This window comes from Callionymus lyra, chromosome 7 (assembly GCF_982586985.1).
Source record: "Callionymus lyra chromosome 7, fCalLyr1.hap1.1, whole genome shotgun sequence".
In the NCBI taxonomy this organism is placed as follows: domain Eukaryota; kingdom Metazoa; phylum Chordata; class Actinopteri; order Syngnathiformes; family Callionymidae; genus Callionymus; species Callionymus lyra.
The window spans coordinates 18,907,293-18,930,456 of NC_141824.1; the positions used below are offsets into that span (position 1 = coordinate 18,907,293).

Here is a 23,164-nt window from a genome sequence, read left to right on the forward strand (position 1 = left end):
TTTGTTTTAGCAAAAAATAAATATGAACAGTAGGTCAGTGTATTTAAACAAAAAAACTGTCTGAAACCCTTGATAACCCACATGATAAATTATTGTTTTAAATAAATAAAAAGGACACACAAAAAAATTGTAGTAAAATTCCGACTAATAATGAAAGTCTCATAATATCATATATAATTTGGTTTATTCTAAAATGTAGATTTATATTAAAGGGTAACTTGTGACTTGTTTACAATAACCACACACACTCTGCTGTGATTGGCCAATCATCAAGGTTTGTCACCGCATATCATCAATCTCCGCTTCCAAGGGACTCGTTGTATAAACAAAGAAGACATGATTACAGCTGGCTGGAGGGAGACATTGTCACGTTATCATGGACACTGCTCTTGTAAACTCTTGTTCGCCGAGATTTCAGATGGAGGATAACTTTATAAAGTAATAAGTTCAAATCATGGTCAAGATGAAGGACTGCATTTTGGAGAGGAAGACTTCAACATATGAAACATGAGTCAGGAAGGAGAGTTGGGTTTTCACATTAGTTGCCCTTGAATGAAAGAAAAAAAGATTTCAATTTTACACTTTTATTTTGGACCACACAATGTTCCCCCGTCCACCCTGAAACGTGGTGCCAGTGAGCTGACTCCGATGTTCACGGACATCTTTAACAAGTCCCTGGAGTCCTGTCATGTCCTGTTCAAATCCTCCACCATCATTCCTGTTCCTTAGAAACCCAGGATCACAGGACTGAATGACTACAGAAATACTTTGAACAGCTGGTACTGCCGCACCTCAAAACCCTCCTTGTCCCCCTTCCTGGATCCACTGCAGTTCGTCTACAGAGCCAACAGGTCTGTAGAAACCTGGCCCTCTACTTCATTCTGCAGCATCTGGACTCCCCAGGAAACTATGCCAGGATCCTGTTTGTGGACTACAGCTCTGCAACACCATCCAATCTCTGCTCCAGGACAAGCTCTTGCAGCTGAACGTGCCAGACTCCCTCTGCAGGTTCCTGACGGACCGGAGCCAGTATGTGAGGCTCGGGACAACTGTCTCGGACAAACGGAACCTTGACACTGGATCCCCTCATGGCTGTGTACTTTCCTCCTGGACACCAACTGCTGAACATCCAGCCATAAGTCTGTTCAACTAATCAAGTTTGCAGACGACACCACCCTCATTGGACTCATCTCAGACAGGGATGAGTCCGTCTGTACGAGGCAGGTGGATCGCTTGGTGTAGCAGCAAAAACCTGGAGCTGAACGCTCAGAAAACAGTGGAGATGATCGTCGACTTTAGAAAGTCACAGCCCCCACCATCGCCCCTGACCCTGGCTGACTCCCCCAACCCCTTCTCCATCGTGGACTCCTCCCGCTTCCTGGGCACTGCATGACCTCAAGTGGGAGCAGACCATCAGCTCCCTCACCAAGAAGGCACAGAAATCATCGAGTCCATACTGACCACATCCATCTCCGTGGGGCACGCCAGCGCCACCACCAGGGACAAAGTCAGACTGCAGCGCATTGTGCAAGAAGCTCAGAAGGCTATAAACTACCATCCCTTCAAGACCTGTATGTCTCCAGGACCAGGAGACCCTTCTCAACCTGGTCAGGGACTCTTCACACCTCTGCGTTCCATCAGGACCAGAACTATTCTCCCGACAGAACAATTCCTTCTTCCCTTCTGCAATAAGAGTCATTAAGGGGTGAATGGCTCTGTAGGCGAACTTCAGTGGATCCAGAACGGGGCGACATAGCTCAGATGGTAGAGTGGTTGCCTGCAGTCCAAAAGGTTGCAGGTTCAATCCCAGCTCCAGACAAGCTTGTGTCGTTGTGTCCCTGAGCAAGACACTTCACCCTGATTGCTCCTGATGGTGAACTTGGCGCAGGTGTGCGGCCTACTCCCATCAGTATGTGTGAATGGCTGTAAAAAGCACTACCGAATTTCCCCTCGCGGGACTAATAAGGGATTCTAAAAAAAAAAATAAAAAAAAATAATATGAACCTGTTTTAAATGTCCACTATTCAGAAACTGCACTATTCAAATAGCCCTCTCTGTCATCACTGTCAAAAAGCATCATGGGGCCCCTCGGGGCCAGTTCATTTGAGACAGTCATTTTAAGGGATCATCTGATGTATCAGTGTGTTTAAATTGTTGTCCTTGGGAAAGTTTGTAAGTCACTTATGAGTCATTGTAAATGTGGAACCCCACCATCCCCTCATCGTCGCTGAAGAGGCGGACGTGAGGGATTTCGTGGATTTTCTGTCTCGGCGCTGAATAAAAAAGCAATTTACCGACAGTAGCTGCAAAACAAACGAGCGAATCATAAAAGGCAATTGCTCAAACACGGCGCTGTTTCGCTCGTTTGGTTTAAGGCTCATTAGAACCCCGTCTGACAGAGAAATAATTATTGATCTCTACAGCCGAGTAAACTCCTCGCTACAAATGACTCGGAGTGTTTATATCAGTCTGAAACATGGCGTCTGGTATTTAAGCCGCGACAAATTAGGCAGCGGCGAGATAGTCTGGACTGGCGATGCGTGAAAATACGCCACAGCTTGCTGTCGTCCATACAAACTCCCTGCGGGTGAAATTTTTTACTTCTTCCCGAAACCTCGCGAGGAAAATCCTGATAATTCCATTTGCACGTTTTAATCAACGGATGTGGATTTGCGAGCATGTTTGTGTGCGTGCCTCCCGGGATGCTAACCGACCGCTCTGCCGTTCCCGCCAACCTCTTCGCAGGCTCGGTCGCCTAGCAACCACGTTCCAAAAACGCTTAATAGAGTATTATTGCGAAACGTTTGGCGACAGATGACGGTTTTCGAAATGCGATCACGGCCTCAATTCTCATTTCAGCCAAAAATCAAAAGCACCCAGGAGGCCGTTTTCACGCCCGCAATTAGGTGCGTGGCGGAGGTGAGCGGCGCGGCGTCCTGACTCATCACGGCTGATTAGATTGCGTCGGAGGGTGAGGCAGGATCGATCACTCCTGGTTCGATTCCTGAGGACACGACAGACACTCAACCACGCTTCCACAGACTCACAGTGATCCCCAAGTTTGATGGTTACAGAACTACTGAGGGGGTCGTTGATAGAGAAGCACGGTAACAGTACAATTAAGTTGTCAAAGCAGTTTACAAAAAAGATTAGCTTTAGAAACACATGATTTTAAGACATACAGTACACATGTTATATCTAAAACAATCATAAATAGTAATGAAAAAAAACCCAGATAAAAACAATATTAAAAAATAAAAGAAGCACGATAATAAATAAACTAATGCTAATTACTGGAAGCATGTTTTGGCAAAAATATGGCAATACCAATAAATATCACGATACAGGTACAATAGTACGATATATTGCAATACTGTAGGAACAAGAATATATTTGTAGTATTGTCCAAGTACTTGACTATGGCGTTGCAGAATTTATAGACCACGTAACTGCTTTCATTTTTTTCGGAAGCAAAATATGTCTATACATAGTGAGGGTGGCCTGTATCCTCTCGTCCTAAGTCATCGCCAGACTCTCTCGGGATAACAATGTTCCTTTAACTGCGGAGGATGCAATGACTGATGCCATCTAGAGGTCAAAAGTTTAATTGCAACCCAAAAAATGTACAAGGCGTGAATATATGTTAATTGAAATTAAAAAATACATATATTGAAATATAAATCATAGAAGAATTATTTTTTACACAAAAAATTGGAGAATTTGTTGAAGGTCCCTTACTTTTTTATGGAGTTTGGACAATTTATATCTAATTTTGTGTGCATTTTATTTTGGAAATCTGGATCAACTCAACTTTATGATCAAAGCTATTTAAATGATGACATTTGATTTGACAATATTTATTCCTAAAACAACTGACGCCGAACACAAATGGAGTGACTTGCGCTGCCTGCCCTTGGACAATGAATGGAAGCCTCAGAATATCGTGGCCGTGAGTTTGAGACCCCAGGGTTCGTTGATGATGTCATTATTTTCCAACAGCCCGGATCAAAGTCAGATCAGGCTTCGGCAGTCATATCAATATTAAATGACCACATCGGCGTGTACCTCTCAAAGTTTATGAGTCTAAAGTTTTAGGGACCCACAGCGCTGAAGCTTTGTTGTCGAAATGAAAGTTAAAAAATACATCAAGAGTCATGTTGCAAATGCTCAAACAGACAGTTTTGCAGCAGGTGAGCTTTTCATTTTCCAGTGGAGAAAGTTTGAGTCGACTGCGTCGCGACTTCACTCGTCATTTCAACCGGGAGTCTCTGGAGCTCACTCTGTAACAGCTCACTCCTCCACCAGCGGCACAAATGTACTTGTCGTTTTCTTTCTAAAGTACATGTAGTTCATTTGTTGCTGCTCAGTCTCTTATTGGAGTCAGGGGAAGGCCAGCTACCCGGGGCAAGAGGCAGGGGACACCCTGGAAAAGTCACCAGTTGTTCAAACTTCATGAACAATTCAGATCGGACCATCACTACCATAAATGATCAACGAGAAGAAGGGAAAATATATATGTTTTTTTAATTTTAAAATAAATATAAATGTTTTTTTAATGTTAAAACAAAGAAATTCTGTGGCTGTGGACACAACTATACATCAGTCTGTTGAAGCTTCATGAAGCAGTGTCATTATTGTCAGAGTCCACTAGATGGCGGTCTCTGCACTATTTTCCTTTGTTTTGAACACCTGTTCTAATAAAACATCATTTTTAAACTGATGGCGCCACCTACTGAGCTCTAAACAACATGACACTGCTTCATGAAGCTGGTCTGAGCTTCAATTTTTATTAAACCTCTACCAAAAGAGATAAAGTGGAATGCCCGGAGAAAAAGTAAGCACGCTAGGCTCGGAGGAAACATGAGTCAGTTTAATGTGAACCCTCCGATTTCCTCCCTCAGCGCAAAGTTGGAAGCAGCTGTCATTAAAACTGCATCACGACAGAAAGGCGAGAGTCTTGACCCCGACAGCTTCATGACAAATTGTTCATAAAGTGTGAGCAGCTCTCGGCCCCGAGCGAGTCTCCGTGGTAAGTGAAGCCTGGACGTATGGGGGGGGGGGTTAGGATGGTCTGCTGCGGGATCACAGCCGCATGACAAATGAGGCGCCGGGATTGATGGGAGTTGAGCCAAGTTCAGCGTCTGAAGCCGCGGTTATCTCGGCTCTGCATGTCGCCGCAGAATTATGCACGATGGCCTACAGTGTCCGGAAGTTTCCCTTCATGTTGTTGACGCTTCTAACTCCAATCTGTCTCGAGGAAGGAGAAACGATGATGAAACTCCTGACTCATATAAAACGCATTCAAAGTTTTGTACAGTAGATTCACTTTGGTCTTTTAAATGTATTTTTCAGGTTTTTTGTACCACATTTTACAAATGGAGGCTTAGTAAAAACAGGTGAGGGAGAAGAGGAGGGAGGGTGAGGAGGGAGTAGAGATGAGGGAGAAGAGAAGGGAGGGAGTAGAGGTGAGGTAGAACAGAAAGGAGGGAGTAGAGGTGAGGTAGAACAGAAAGGAGGGAGTAGAGGTGATGGAAAAGAGAAAGGAGGGAGTAGAGGTGAGGTAGAAGAGAAAGGAGGGAGTAGAGGTGAGGTAGAACAGAAAGGAAGTGAAGGAGGGAGTAGAGATGAGGTAGAAGAGAAAGGAGGGAGTAGAGGTGAGGTAGAACAGAAAGGAGGCAGTAGAGGTGATGGAAAAGAGAAAGGAGGGAGTAGAGGTGAGGTAGAAGAGAAAGGAGGGAATAGAGGTGAGGTAGAACAGAAAGGAAGTGAAGGAGGGAGTAGAGGTGATGGAAAAGAGAAAGGAGGGAGTAGAGGTGAGGTAGAAGAGAAAGGAGGGTAAGGAGGGAGTAGAGGTAAGAGAGAAGAGAAAGGAGGGAGTAGAAGTGAGGTAGAAGAGAAAAGAGGGAGTAGAGGTGAGGGAGAAGAGAAAGGAAGTGAAGGAGGGAGCAGAGGTGATGGAGAAGAGAAGGGAGGGTGAGGAGGAAGGAGGGTGAGGAGGGAGAAGAGAAAGGAGGGTGAGGAGGGAGGAGAGGTGAAGGAGAAGAAAAAGGAGGGTGAGGAGGGAGAAGAGAAAGGAGGGTGACGAGGGAGGAGAGGTGAGAGAGAAGGAAAAGGAGGGTGAGGAGGGAGAAGAGAAAGGAGGGTGAGGAGGGAGGAGAGGTGAGGGAGAAGAGAAAGGAGGTTTAGGAGGGAGGAGAGGTGAGGAAGAGAAGGTGAGGAGAGAGGAGAGGTGAGGGAGAAGAGAAGGGGGGGTGGAGAGGTGAGGGAGAAGAGAAGGGGGGGTGGAGAGGTGATGGAGAAGAGAAAGGAGGGTAAGGAGGGAGAAGAGAAAGGAGGGTGAGGAGGGAGGAGAGGTGAGGGAGAAGAGAAAGGAGGTCGAGGAGGGAGTAGAGGTGAGGGAGAAGAGAAAGGAGGGTGAGGAGGGAGGAGAGGTGAGGAAGAGAAGGTGAGGAGGGAGGAGCGACCATGAAGAAGAAACAGGTGAGAGACGAGGGAACAGGGACTTGTGATTCGACAATACATTCTCCTTCTTCTGAGCTCTGCCTTCAGGCAATAATGACCCACTTTCAACTCTTACCTTTCATTTCTCCATTTTCATCCCTCTGTATATATGTGTGTGTGTGTGTGTGTGTGTGTGTGTGTGTGTGTGTGTGTGTGTGTGTGTGTGTGTGTGTGTGTGTGTGTGTGTGTGTGTGTGTGTGTGTGTGTGTGTGTGTGTGTGTGTGTGTGTGTGTGTGTGTGTGTGTGTGTGTGTCACGTTCAATACATCGTAACACACGAAAGCAGCTAAACGTTCATTTTGACTCGTATTTTTCTCATTTGCTAATCAACAAACCTGCTTCAGGTGTTCGGGACGTTCGAACCGAGCGACCTGCTCTCCAGTGCTGTGTCTCAAATCGCATACTAATCTTAGTATGCTAGAAGTTAGTATGCATCAGTTTAGTGTACATACTAACTAGTACGCAAATTCTCCACAGATAGTATGTCTCAAATCAAACACTGCTGCTACACACTAACCGGAAATCACATGACAGCTTCTTCTTCTACTTCTATTTAACGATGTTTCAACCAGCTGTTTGAACGCTATCGCCGACACCTGCTGGCAGCACGTATTGCAACTTTGGAAAAACAAATAAAGAAAAAATATGAGAATCTAAATAATCGCGAGATATTTAAGCTGGTATCAGCAGCGAAGACGTGTTTATCCTCCTACTGCTGCTGAAAATACACATTTAAGTATATGAATATATATGCATTTATATATGACGTAACTTCCGTTTAAAACGTCACTAAAATGGCGGCTGTTTAGTGTGTTTAGTGTCCATCGAACCATGCTAGTTTTGTGGGCGTGTTAGTATGCCAATTTAGTATGCATGGCGCACTTAATTTCGCATACTAAGAATTGAGACGCACTAACGTACTAAAAATACTAACTTTTAGTACGCTAGTATGCGATTTGAGACACAGCACAGGTGTCCCAGGTGTCCATGACAACGTACCACTTATCTGCTGGTGAAAGAGTGAAGATGTAAAAAGCTTTTGTTCTTTTACGTCCAAACATTCACACACTTGGGTTTGAGCCTCAGGCTCTGCTGCACCTCTGAGGTCAAGACCAGAGAAATAATGAGAAGCATGTTTCCAGGTTTTCCTGCTCCGGCTGTGTTACACATCCCTCCTACACACATGCACACACACACATATACACACACATGCTCACATGCTTACATGCACACACAAACACACATAAATATACACACACATGCTCACATTCACACACACACACACACACACACCTATACACACACACATGCACACACACACACATATACACACACACATGCTTACATGCTTACATGCACACACAAACACACATAAATATACACACACATGCTCACATTCACACACACACACACACACACACACACAAATATACACACACACATGCAAACACAAACACACAAACATACATGCAAACACACGCACACACACATGCTCACATACTCACATGCACACACATACACACACACACACACACATACATGCACACACAAAGACACACAAGCACACACATGCTCACATGCACACATAAATATACATGCGCACACATGCACAGACACACACACACACTCACATATACACGCGTACACATACATGCACATGCATGCACACACACACACACACACACATACACATGCACACACACGCCTACAAGCACACGCATGCACACACAGACATACACACAAACATACATATACATACACACACTGACATGCACACGCCTACACACAAAAACACACATGCTCTCTATTCACATGCACACCCAAAGACACACAAGCACACACATGCACAAACAAATGTACATGCACACGCATGCACAGACACACAAACACAGACATGCACATACATTCACAGACACACATGCTTACATACCAACAGACAAACACACACACAATCACACGCACACCTACACATGCACGTACACAAAACTACACATACAAACGTACACAAACATGCACACACATGCACACACACTAGATGGCGCTCTCACAAAATGGAGCCAAGTTTCATTGAATTAGTAGATCAGATTCAAAGATTATAAAGGAGAGAGAGTGCCATCTAGTGGCCTTTCAAAATAATGACACAGTATCATGATACAGTAGATGCAGTATCATGAAGCCTCATCATGACCATCAGCACTAAGACTCTGCTGTATTTATTCACTGTATGTTTCTTCATCTCTGTCGACCAGAGAAATGTGAGAAAATACTCTCTTGCTCAAGGTTGCATCATGGGATTGCGACACAAGTTTTTGGGATTCCTCACCTAGATTGTCCTCGGCTTACACACTCATTTCACACACACACACCAACTCCGTCAGCGACGATCACTCTCCACCGTGGTGTCTTTGGTATTCAGCGACAGTTCTGACCTTGTTTACCGCTCGAGGAGAATCACAGATGCATCGGCGTGTCGACTCGGAGACGGAGCGACGGCCGGAGAAGTTTGCGCCGCAGCAAAGCTGACGGATGAACGATTTTGAATCGAACACTCTGGCGCCCCCTACAGCCTCACCCGCAAAACCGAGGGTCGAACTTACGACCCACGAGATGAGAGGAAGTGCGCGAAGGTTTCCGTGAGCGAGTCACGTGTGCAGGTGTCGCCGGCTAATGTCGCGGAGATAACAGGGCGAGCGCTGGATTTACTGAGGGGCATTAACTCCTCGGCAGCTCTATTTCAGGAGGCTGCATTATTCAGGACCCCGTCAGGGCCGAGCTCAGAGGCCACACTGCGGGGCCGGCTGCTCTTTAAATCATAGATGCTGCCAGGGGGATCTCACGACCGCTGCATTATTCAGCGGCGCTCAAGATATAGAAACATTCACAATCAGCTTTTCATTAAAACCTTCAGACGCCCTTGTTTCTTCGAGGTCCACTTTATTACCTTGTACGCTGCCGGAGAAAATGTCTGTGACGTGCAAGAAATACACTATTTTTGATTTGATTTACTTCTTTAAACTAGTAAAAGTATTCAGTTTTAGACATTGAAAATGAGTTGAACGTGTGAAATATTAAACAGGATATTATATTTTATTGGTTGATTATAGTTTGGATTTATACTAGAAAAATAAAAAGTAAAAAAGTAAAAAAAACCTGGGCTTTAAAAAATATTTTCAAGGACCAGGTTGATAAATAATAAATATATACTATATATATTTATGTATACAGTCCACTCGCCGACCGTGCTGCCAATATATAGATAGATGGATGGATGGATGGTTGGATGGATGGATGGATGGATGGATGGATGGATGGATGGATGGATGGATGGATGGATGGATGGATGGATGGATGGATGGATGGATGGATGGATGGATGGATGGAGCAAGAAAGAGAGAGAGGATGGATGGATGGATGGATGGATGGATGGATGGATGGATGGATGGATGGATGGATGGATGGATGGATGGATGGATGGATGGATGGATGGATGGATGGATGGATGGATGGATGGATGGATGGATGAATAGATGGATGAATAGATGGATGAATAGATGGATGAATAGATGGATGAATAGATGGATGAATAGATGGATGAATAGATGGATGGATGAATAGATGGATGGATGAATAGATGGATGGATGGATAGATAAACTGTATACAGTATATATGAATATATATATATATATATTCAAGGTTATGCACGAGAAAGAATTCAACAAGTGGAAGAAGAGTAATCAAGTATATATGCAATATTTATTATTATATTTCATTTTAAGGGTTGGTTACAGTAAAGCAGAAAGAATAATAAAAAGAAAATGGAGGAGTTGAATTAAATGGAAAGTACAAGATGAGAACAAGAAGGATGGATGGATGGTTGGATGGATGGATGGATGGATGGATGGATGGATGGATGGATGGATGGATGGATGGATGGATGGATGGATGGATGGATGGATGGATGGATGGATGGATGGATGGATGGATGGATGGATGGATGGATGGATGGATGGATGGATGGATGGATGGATGGATGGATGGATGGATGGATGGATGGATGGAGGGAAGGAGCAAGAAAGAGAGAGAGGATGGATGGATGGATGGATGGATGGATGGATGGATGGATGGATGGATGGATGGATGGATGGATGGATGGATGGATGGATGGAGGGAAGGAGCAAGAAAGAGAGAGAGGATGGATGGATGAATAGATGGATGGATGGATGGATGGATGGATGGATAGATAAACTGTATACAGTATATATGAATATATATATATATATATTCAAGGTTATGCACGAGAAAGAATTCAACAAGTGGAAGAAAAGTAATCAAGTATATATGCAATATTTATTATTATATTTCATTTTAAGGGTTGGTTACAGTAAAGCAGAAAGAAAAAGAATAATAAAAAGAAAATGGAGGAGTTGAATTAAATGGAAAGTACAAGATGAGAACAAGAATTGTGACTCAACAGGAAATATATATATGTGGAAAATACAAATGTCAGTGTTTTAGCTGGAATATAAAAGGTAGAACAATTTGTAAATTCCCCCCAAAGAAGAATTGTTTCAAAATACAATAAATACTTCACAATACCTATTTTCTAGAAATGTATATAAAAATATAAATAAAATATTGAATTATCATATATATGCAATCATCAGGAATACCCAAGTGAAAAGTATTCGACGAGAATCGTCAAGAAAGATATTCTGACTCTATATTAAAACGGAAAAAAATAGTTTGATGATTAATTCATGAACTAAATATTAAAATTCTGCAACTATAAATGTACAAATATTTACAGGTTTCCATTCACATCTAGACACGTCCTTGTTTCAAAAATGCAGTTTTATAAAGAAAGAAAAAGAATATGAATACATCATAAAAAAGACAAATATCATAAAATCATACGTTTTTAAGTTGAAATAGATAAATAAAAACTTAATGCAAAGGGCAAATATCTAAGAATTGAATTTAAACAGATAGAATAAAATGTTGGTTTGCTAAGATACATAAAAAAATATATATATATGACTTTATGATGATTTATTTTGCACATATCTTCATCAAAAGCTCGAAAACTCAGGGACAATAGTTGCTCCTCGTTGGTGTGAAGCTTTTATCTTCAGATGTTTCCACATGTCATCACCCCCCCCCCCCCAGTGTGATATCACCCGTCTTCCTCACCCTCACCTCCTGGTTTCCTGCCTCACCTTGTCTCCTTCCTTTCTTCCCGCTCGACTGATTGCTTTCGCTCGACTTCCGCCTCACGCCACCTCCACGTCTCACCTCCGTCTGCGTCGGCTTTGATTCTTGCCACGACTCCCCGTGTTTGCTCTGCACTCGTTCCTTCCTTTTGTTCTTCGAACTCGTCCTCAATTTGCCGCGTCGGCTTCAAACATCTGTATCATCAGCGAAGCACTTTGCTCTTTCCTCGACCAGAAAATTGTCTCGAATTGACTTCCGCAGATGATCTGCAGCAGAGCACGAACACAATGTTCGCACAGGCGAGCAGTGGCATTTTGTGTGTGTCTGTGATGTGTGTGTAACTGCTAAAGAGGGAAATATATTAAAGGAAATGACATGTTTATTACACTTGTTTTATATAATAATATAACACTTAACACTATAATGTATGCAAGGACTTCAACACAATAGTCACATTTATTTAAACTTTGTGAAACAAGGATCTTATTCTCTGAGCCCATTAGATGGCGTCCTATGGGCGTAATATTTTCCCTTACATAAAAACTATAATACTATAATAATACTGAGCTCTGAACACGAGGCTTCATGAAGCTTCATCACGAGGCAGCCGTTCTATGAAGTCTTTGGAGTTCACTCAACAAAAATCTACTGACGCTGGCCTAAAGTCCCAGTGTAAGTAAGTAAGTAAGTCATTTTTATTTGTATAGCGCTTTTCTAGACCAGGGTCACAAAGCGCTTAAACAATCAAAACAATATTCAATAAAGTATATACTTTAAAGGTCAAGATACAACTGATAACACAACAGGAGTTCCAGAAAATCAAGGAGAAGCCTGAACAAATAAAAACAAAGGAAACGGTTTCTGGTCAGTTTTCTGCAGTGTCGAACAAGAGACATGTCTTTATCAAATATAACACCCAGGTTTCTCAGGCTCAGTTTGACAGACTGACCTAAGTCACCCAAGTACTGACTCAACCCTGGAACCTTATCATCAGGAGCAATCACCAGAGTTTCAGTTTTGTCCACATTTAGCTGCAGAGTGTTTTCACTCAGCCATTGTTTGATTTCTAGCAAACAATTAACTAAGCTGTTCAGCCTCTGGGGCTCAGTTGGATCAAAAGAGCAGTAGAGCTGGATGTCATCAGCAAAAATGTGATAAGAAACATCGGGAAATCTCTGAATGATTTTACCGAGGGGAATCAAGTACAGCAAAAACAACAAAGGACCCAGAACAGAACCTTGAGGGACTTCACACATCAGATCTGCCAATTCACTCATTTGATTGGCAGATACACTAAAATTGCGCCCAGAAAGGTAAGATGAGAACCATTCTAACACAGACCCAGACAGTCACTCTTCATCCCTCAGTCTTCTCAGCAGGATCTGGTGATCAACTGTGTCAAAGGCTGAGGACAGATCCAAGAGAACCAGAACAGTGAATTTACCAGAGTCAGCCGACATCATGATGTCACTGGACACCTTCAGTAAAGCTGTCTCCGTAGAAATAGTGTGCCACAGAACCAGGTCTTCGGAATTTATGGAAGAAAACAAGTTCATATTGAATTTAAAATATTTTTTCTCCTTATATATCAGTCAAGTCGAGTCTACTGAGACTTCAACCGACAACTTTTGAATGGTTTCACGACCTCCAAAAGTCCAGAGCCTTTGGAAAAAAAACCTTTGGTTAGATGCCTCATAATTGCCTTGTAAACCCCGTTGGGACTCGAACCCATTGCCTTCGATGGCCTTGTGATACTAAGAGGTCCAACAAACTTTGTCCACAGAACCTGACCTTCATCCACGTTTGTTTCTGTCGTCCTCTCCCTCCAGGATGATCCCGGCCAACCACAAGTACTTCCTGTTGAGCGACTTGGCGTCCTCCAGGGATTACGAGTTGTGCGTCTTGGCGGTCTACGACGACGGGATCACCACGCTGACCGGCACCAAGCTGGTGGGCTGCGTTTCTTTCGCCACCGAGTCTGAGTATGGAAGATGCCACTCGATACGAGACCAGGTGAGTTTGGAACGTGATGACCATTTCGCAGTACTTACGTAGACACTGTTTTTTTTGTTTTTTTTATCACCACTAGTGTGGAATGTTAAAAGGTGCAACTTTAAAACACTCGGTCTGTCAGTAATGGCTTGTCCAAGAAACGTGAACACAATTAATTAGTTACGATTGTAAAATATTAAATAGTTTAATATGTGTCTTGTCAGTAGAGGGCGTATGAGAGTAAAGAGTTAACGACAGCTCTCTGTTCAACCTTACATTCATATCAGTTGAGTTTGATCTTGTTTCAGCAGGTTTCAAAACCATGTAACCATTTTCTAGTCCTTATTTGTATTCGTAAAATCCATATGAAGTGAAGAACTGATGTCTCCGATAGAAGGTCGTGTCTTCTAAGTATCAAAGTACAAAGTTTAGGCTTTATAAACTTAAATAAAGAGCATATTAATGTTGGACTCACAACCTTTGAAAAGGCTGGTGATTCATTTCCCCACAGGTTTTCGTAATGTATTAAAGATCAGAATAATATGAGGTTGACCTCATTTAAAACCACTTGTTTTAAAGTTTTATCAGTGGAAACTCTCATTTGGGTGCACATTGCGATCTAATAAATAAAAACCGATGCAGGGACTTGTTAGATCTCAACTAATGTGTTGATTTAAGTGGGTCTTAAATAGATGTTCGACCTCTACTGCATCATCATTGTCTGTTTGTACAAAACTCTCTTTTCATTGATATATTTACATTACAAATGTAATTAAGCCCCGCCCACTGAAAACACTTACCATAACCAAAACCACTCTGCTGTGATTGGTCAAACATCTAAGTTAGCGACCACGGGCCACAAAGTTTTCTCCTCCAACGGTATTGTTGGCTGGAGGAGGAGTGAATTCCATTATTACGTCATAATGGACTCCGCTCTTGTAACCTCTCGTTCGCCGAAATTTCAGACAGGGGAGAACTTTAGGTTGTTCAAGTTCAAAACACAGTCATTATGAGAGACTTTTTTGAGAGATTACTCTGAAACGAATGTGTGCATTTAAGTGTGTCTCAAATAGATTTTGGACTCTATTGTATCATGAGTATGTGTCTGTTTGTACAAAACTCTATTTTCATTTAAATATTGACATTAGAAGATGTGTTTAAGCCCCGCCCACTCTGCTGTGATTGGTCAAGCATCAAGGTTTTTGTCACGCAGCGTCGTCAATCCCGGAAGTCTCCACCTACAAGGGACTTGTTGTATAAAGAAAAATCAGGTTGTTCTTCGCTACTGCAAGAGGAGCAAAGCCCATTATTGTACCATAATCCCGTAACCTTTCGTTCGCCTAGATTTCAGACAGAGGAGAACTTTATTAAGGAATACGTTCAAAACATGGTCATGATGAGGGACTTACTGTATCTTGGAGAGGAAGACTTTAACATTTGAAACATGTCAGTCAGGAGAGTTAGGTTTTCATATTAGTTGACCTTTAAATACTGACCTCATTATTTAAAATAAAAATAGTTTTAAAATGTGATTGATTTGGTTCCATTTTCTGCTTGAAAATGTCGGAAAAAAGTGGGTTCTTCAATGTGAAACCAGGCGATGAACTGTACAGAGGTGTTTCCGATTCATCCTGTACATTTTTATGGTTGAACGCACGACAAGTCTTGCTTCGTAAACAGTCAACAGTATCTTTAATAGTCTCAGATGTTTCATGTCAACTCCTGTCCCTCCGTCACCATGTTTCTCCAGCTCCGCCGTCAGCCGTTGTTGTTCACTTTTAACCGTCTTCCCTCCAGTTCCTGGGCGGCACCATGATCATCATCATCGGCGGGATCATCGTGGCCTCGGTCCTCGTCTTCATCTTCATCCTCCTGATGAAGTACAAGCTGCACAGCAATCACTACAAGCAGAAAGCAGCGGCGCGTCAGGCCAACGTCTGTTCACAGACCAATGGTGGAGGAGGTGGGGGGGTGGTCGGTGGCGCTAACGTGCTCGCTCTGCCTCCCTCCTCCTCCCACTCAGGACCAGGTAACGGGAACCACTTCGCGGCCTTGTCGCCACCCGGCTCTCTGACCCCCCCTTGGGGCGTGTGTCCTTCCTCAGGTGTTAACAAGCACTCCCAGCCGTCGTCGTCAGCGGACGGATTGGGGTCAGCGACCCTGCGAGGGACCACAGTCGTGGACTTGAACCCCGGCCACGACGACGACGCCATCTCCCAATAACACACAAGGAACTCTTCGTCATTCTCACAACCCACAGATCTTGAAGCCCAAACCAATAATCCACCTCCCTCCTCCTTTTTTATTCGTTGCTGGTGCCTGGAGCCAAACTCTACTTTTCACGGAGGAGCAGCTCTCGTCATTGGTGAGTAACGGCTGTTAGGTGGTAGGAGGTCGATAAGACTTGTTTGACTAGTTGAGAAGTAAATTCTCTTATATTTCTCTCGTTGACCATCTTTGACGTTTGGGACTAGATCGTAACTGCCTGACTATGGAGGTATTATTGTCTCATATATATTTGTAACTGTACAGAGGGTGATCTGCAAATATTCAATATTCAAATGTAATTCTTTTGTAAAACGTTTACAGCTGTAGCAATAAAACAAATAACAGGTAAAAACGTCAATGCCAAGGCGGGGCTCGATCCCTGATCTCCTGGTTCACAGCTGATGATTTTATCCATTAGCAACTCAGGCTAGTGACGTCAAGGGACGTCTCGGAAATATCAAGGGCTTTGTAAACGAAGACGTTTTAATTTGTAGAAACCTGAATAAAACGATCATCATTTTACTTTCGTTAGAGTTGTTTTCTCCCGGAGATTTCTTCAAAGCTTCTTCGCTGCTACCGTAATGTTCTGTCATTACGCACACTCTTAGTTTTGGGGTCTAATGGCTTGACTGTGATCGCGGAACATTGGATAGTTTTGATTCAGAACAAAAGCGTCAAACAAAAGCTATGGCGATTTGCTCGTTGACAAAACATGGCTAGTTTATCTATTTCTGAACAAGGCAACTAGTTTGCGCTAATGTTGATTACAACGCTGCTATCTAGTGGCTGTTATGTGAATCGCAAGGAGATGTACAAGTCTCGTTTTTTGCAGATTTTGGGATTCAATTGTCTCAGAAAAAACAAGACTTATAAGTACAAACACTTGTAAGTAGCGAAACTGTGTGATTGCAAGACTTGCAAATGGAGAATCCTTGTAATTGCTGATCCACATGCAAATGTAATTTCACACACAGAATGTATTTTCTTGTTTTGTAAATTAAAATGATATAATTATAAATACAAATGTTTTTTAAATACAAAAAAACAAGTTACAAATATGAATTTTACATTTTACATTTTCACCACACGTGCAACCATTGAATATTTGCAGATCACCCTCTGTACAAATAGAAACACAAAATCGAAAATGTACAACATATTTTACAGCAACTTTTTGCTTTCCTGGAAGCATTTATAACAGCATCATAACAAATGTCATGCCCAACTTTGTGGTTGAAAAATTGGTTCATTGTCCTTTTATAGAGTTTGTAGTATTAAAAAACTTTTTTGGCTAACACTTTTGACTAAAAAGATATAAAAAGACTATAAATCAAACATGGGCCAAACAAATAAAACACGGCAAAATGATTTTGGCGTGTTTTATTTTAAATTTGCAATGTCCAATATGCTGTCCATTATGTAAAAGTAAGGTAGTAAAGTTAACCCATTACCTAACTAGAGAAGTGTTTCCAAGTAATGTGAAAACTCTCACCTGGACTGATGTTGATCAGATGCAGGGCTTGATCTTAATAAAAAAAGAAAAATGCTAATAATAGAGACAATTTCGTTTCCATTGGGAATACGAGCAAATGTCAGTATAAAGATTACCAAAGAAGTGGAGGAGTATGAGGAGAAACCATTAACATAAACAATCTGGGAATCAAAGGCACACAGATTTAATTTTCTCATAATGGTATATGGTGAGACTCAAGCCCACAACCTTTCAACTGCTATCAGCTCACCAAAAAGTCCCATGTGCCTCAGGAAAGATTATAATAATTATTCCATTTTATTTATATTGCAAGACATCTGTGTATTGTGTGTAATTAGTATTTTACGCTCGTGGGAGATTTTATTGTTGCATAATTGTTTTGTGTTAAACAATAACACAAAGATAATAATCTCTCAAATCTGGTGGGTCTCAAACCAATAACCTTTGATCAGATCACCAGAAGGCTTGTGTGCTTAAGAGATATGTGGCTTGAAAAAAACACCTTATTGTGAGTGTTTATATCCCAATTCTGGTTGGACTCGAACCAACAACCTTTCAAAAGCAGCACTACCCTAGAAGTTCAGTGCACTGTCCATAGCCAAGATCTCTTTAAAAAGAATGACACATCATAAAGTTCAGAGAAATGTCACCTCATTGTTTATTCAGGTTTATAATCCACAGTAACGGCACTTCCTCAAAAACACAAGGAACTGAATCATAGAACCCAAACACACTTTTATTATTAAAAATGAGTTATAATTAAAACCAATAACGTTTAAATAGATTTCATGTCAGGTTGTAGGGAAGACAAGGACAGACAACAACTTTGGTTTGAGAAAATATTTTTAAATAGCATAATAGGACTATGGCGGGACTCAAACCTACAACCTTTGAATAATTTCTGTCCCCTAGAGGTGACAGAGCGAGATCGTGCCACAGAGCCTCTGAATGTGACCTAAGACACAATCAAAACTGAGATATAATCTTTGACAGTGTTGATGTATAAACTTCAGCCTCATCGTATCAGTCAACCAACGAGAAGACAATCCAGACATCATAGAAGTCAGGATCTCAACTTGGGTTGAAGCCAGACCAGTATCCAGCAGGACCTTTAGTATGTTTGAATGATCCTGCAACAAAACAAATGTATATTTTTTGGCAACTTGTTGGAAAACTTCAGACTCCCAGTGGGAGCTGATAAACAGTGAGAGATGAGAACTTTTACCTGGTGTTTGAGGCAACAACGAAGAAACATGTTTGCACCACTGGCAGCACATTTCAACGGTTTCGGCTTTTTTCTGGCAACTAAGGCTCTGTTTTTGTGCTCCCTCTCGTAATAGCAAACACATCCAGTTTACTGCCTCTCGGATTCTGACTTCCAACTGCTTCTTCCAGGAGACTCTGGGATGTTGTTTAGAGCCAGAAGTGGAAATAAAAGAACACACGAAAGACTATTTTAGTCTCTCTAGACAGATATTATATTTGATTACAATAGAAGAAGGAGAACCATCTTTGGCTTTTACGTTTCCTGTTTAGGGTCACTGTTGCTTATGTCATCAATATTATTATTATTATTATTATTATAACCCATCGTGTTCACATATTCACAGTATCAAGTGCAAGAATGAATCAACAGCGAAACACATGTGGCTAAAAAATAATCTGGACTTATATGAGTTAGATTGTAGTTTCTCAAAAAGAACAAGTGATTTCAAAGGCGATGTGAAGGACTCCATGTGTGTGAGCGGACCTTGCGTCCAGGTGAGTGAGTGTTCATCGGGGTGCATTTGTAAAGGAGCAGTGTAGGGAGTCGCCGCCCGGTCACGCGAACTCGGCTCGCTCGGTTTACCGAAGCATCAGCCGGCGTCGACTTCAGCAGCGCTGTGTTTTAGATTTCAATTTCAAACGCACTTCACTTGCGACGCTCTCAGCTCTCTGGCGCTCACTCGGCTGCCTTCCTCACCTCAGCGGCACGTTTTTGACAGAAGAGGAACACCGAAGATGCATTTGCAACTCCTTGCAGCAGCAGAATTAGAGCTGTAAGGAAAGGGGGGAAACTTTTGGATTGTTGTAATAGTTTAACATGGGATCCATGTTATAATGGATGAAGAAAGTAGGATGAAGGCGATAACGGTGGATGGTCAACGAAAGTAGGAAAGACACGACATTTATCGATGGTACTTTTCGACTGAACAGTTCAAGCCCTACTCGACTGGTGTTGTGTTTCCACCGGCCCATTTCGTACACGACACAAATGAGAACAACAAGAATGGAGCACTCGGAGGCAATGATGTACTTTCTGCTCGGTCAGGTTTTGCACTGACCAACTGGCACTGGATGCCTTCATCGGCCACCAGACACAAATAGACCTCGTCGACTGACTACAGGTCAATTGTTCCTGCAGTTTTTCCCCCCCCCCAAAAAAATGGCAGGTCTGTTCCCTGCGAGTCACGATTATGACTCTTCTGCGATGTCAATCTCTGATCAATGGGTGGCTGGCAGTCGATCAGCTTTTAAGTGCTGGCTTGTCTCGCTTGAAACCAGAGCAGGCATTAAAAATAGTATCTGCTTTTACTCACTGTGCTAGTGGAATCGCAACACAAACCAGACAGTATTGCTGTCATGTACAATATTTGTCGGCTGAGTTTCTTTTGAAAGGCAATCTGTTGATTGCTCAGGATGTGTTTAGTAGGATTGTTGCGTTTGCGATCAAAACACAGACCTCATGTATCCACAGTGGGAAGCTGTAGCAGAGACGTAGCAAGTTGGTGTCATTGAGTCAACTGGTTGTGTTTCTTCTTCTGCACTATAACTCAACTGCAATGCATTTGTTGAACATTGAGCATTAAAGGGCACCTAATGTGAAAACCCAACTCTCTTGACTTACTCACATGTTGTAAATGTTGAAGTCGTCCTCTTCAAAATGCAGTAGGTCGTTCATCATGACGTTGCTACGTTTTAAAGTTATTACTTAATAAAGTTTTCTCCCGTCTGAAATCTCACCAAACGAGATTACGGTTTAAATTATACATTCTGACATCACACTGGTGCCAACGTCCTCCCCTAGAAGCCCTAAATCGGTTTAGTACCTACATGTTAATCGTGAAATTAAATAAATATTTATGTAAACATGGTTAGAGTTACTTCTGCCTTTAGGTGTTTTTGTAATGTGAACATTAAGCAGCAAAAGTTATTTTTATTATTTATTTTTAATGTATAAAATGGGAGTTTCAGGGGTGAATTTCAAATTGACAGGAGTCCTTGAATGCATCTCGTGTTTCAGTGACCAATCAGAGCAGAGTGGGCGTGGTTGCTTGGACGAGACTTCTTCTCAGCCAAAACAGCGCATAAGTGGGAGGGGCTTAAGCATATTTTATAATGTAAATATCTTTATTAAATGAGAGTTTTGAGCAAAAAGAAACATACTGATGAGTATAATAGAGGTCCTAGATCAATTTAAGACACTTAAAATCGGTGCCCGTTAACCTCTAAATATGAACATAACATAACACAAACAATGTCTGTTTTTCAAAAGAAAATGCGTTCGAAGAACAACTGTACGTTCTCAAAAATGTAAATGCTATGAAAAGTAAAGTTTTGCAAATCTTTTCTATTCTAATGTTTCAGTCATTTCGAGGTTTTACCTCCTACTCACGCCAAAAGAGGTCAACAAGGAGTATAACTTGACGAGACACTTTGCAGTTGCTATTGCTAAATGATGTATAACATTGTGTATCTATTTTCTATTTATATTCTTCCTTCCCAACATCTGGCCCTGTGCAAAATGCTATTGAATAGCCACGCACTAGAGTCACCAAAACTCCCACTTAGACACGTCTATTGTCGGCCAACTCTTAATAAATAAGACTGATTATTCGCTCAAGCTGTTGACCGGGTTTAACTTTGTTAGCATAATAAGGAAGCAGTTGATTTATGGGTGGATTCACATTATTGTATAGTTGCATGAAAGAGAACAAATCAAAATAAGGATATTTTTGGCAACCTTCAGACTACATTTTTAAGTATTCTTACTTCTAACTAGTTTATATATTGGATCCAACTTTCCGTGGAAAGTTTACAACCTAATTCTGGCCTCACAAAACGAAAACCTACCGTACGCCGACGACCTATCGTACATCTCTGCTCTTGTTTTGATATTCCCAAAACTAAACGTGTTGTTGGTTCATGTGCGAACACAAATAGTGAGAACCAGAATATCTCACACTTTTTTTTTTAAAAGACTATAGTGTTTTATCTCCCCCTCAGGTAAACATCTCCTTCATCTCCCTGATGTTTTTTCCACCCAAAAAAAAACAAATCTCCCTCCCCCATCATTTTTAATGACTTGTTTTCGTTTTTTGCCGCTCTGTAGTTGGAGTTGAAGGTCACTTGATCGTCCTCCTCTCTCTTTATCGTCTGATGTCGGCGAGACCGTCTCTCAAGCCCGAGATGCAACCGTCCCCTCTGATGTGTTTATCTCGGCTCCGGGGATTTTCTCCACTTCACACAATTTATGAGCTTCTTCTTTTTTTTTTTTTTATCTGCGTGTGAATTGAAATATCGTTTCTGTGCAGATCAAGAGTAGCACTCACAGCTGTCAGGGAGTCCAGTGACGCCGGCGCCGACGCTGACCTCGCGGTTAAATTCTTCACTGTGATTGTTCTTAGACCAAGAGGAGGGGGGGGGTAATTGATTTTAGTCTCACATAGACCAGGTGGAAACCGTCGAAGGGAAGGTTAACAAAGAAATTAATGACAGTCCAACACTCTTTCTCACACTATTTGAGTCCCTTTTTTTCCCCCCAACAGCTTTAATCACTTCCTTACATACCTTCATGCGCTCTTTCTCAGACACATTCCACGCAACACGTACGTCTTCTCGCGGGTCTTGGTCGCACACAAACGCACACCCTCACATTTTATTTGTTCAGGCTACTGTGTTTGTCTTGGTGTTATCTTGACCTTTAAAGTACATATTTTATTTAGTATTGTTTTGATTGTTTGTGCGCTTTGTGACCCTGGTCTGGAAAAGCGCTTTATAAATACAAATTACTTACTTACTTACTTACAAACTTCCACACAAACCTTTAGTCTCCAAACACGAGAAATGAATCACAAAACCACACACATGAAAATATTTTCACGCACACTTTCAATCATCATCCATTGACTCGCACTTCCTCGAAAACGTTTTCCATCACACTTTGTCGTCTCCACCAAATAAATACAATAATAGTACTTTTTTTTGCTCCCATACTTCTGCTCACATCTCCCTTTATCACTATCCAACATTCTTACTCGCACACTTTCTCACACGTTCTATTTCTACAAATTCTTTTACAGATTTCGGTCACACAAAAACATATTTTCTCACTACCTTGAAATATCTTCCAAAACACTTGAATGACTACTGTACAAAAATATTATTTTATAACATACTATCTCGCACACTTTCCTCTTAATATATCCACCTTTTCTCACTATATATCTGACACTTGCAAACATGCAATCATGCAACACAAAATGCCAAAACCTTTCCTCTCGCTCCCACAAACATTCACTCACTTGAAGAATTCCCAGCGTTCACACACAAATTCCCTCACACACATGCCTTGAACTGACTCACACACGTTCCCGTCTCACACACACACTGTCCAGTTCCTCGCAAACATTTTCCATCACACTTTGTCGTCTCCACCAA

At 41.9% G+C, this 23,164-nt stretch overlaps 1 protein-coding gene across 1 annotated transcript in view; it reads left to right on the forward strand.

The window, feature by feature from the left end:
* LOC148075292 (leucine-rich repeat and fibronectin type III domain-containing protein 1-like protein) overlaps positions 1 to 23,164 on the forward strand; it is a 238,486-nt gene that overhangs the window by 206,805 nt on the left and 8,517 nt on the right. The window contains exons 12-14 of the mRNA XM_087795959.1: positions 13,542 to 13,725; positions 15,502 to 15,733; positions 15,809 to 16,069. Coding sequence (XP_087652085.1) covers positions 13,542 to 13,725; positions 15,502 to 15,733; positions 15,809 to 15,927 — 535 coding nt within the window. The 3' untranslated portion in view covers positions 15,928 to 16,069. The remainder of the gene's footprint in view (positions 1 to 13,541; positions 13,726 to 15,501; positions 15,734 to 15,808; positions 16,070 to 23,164) is intronic.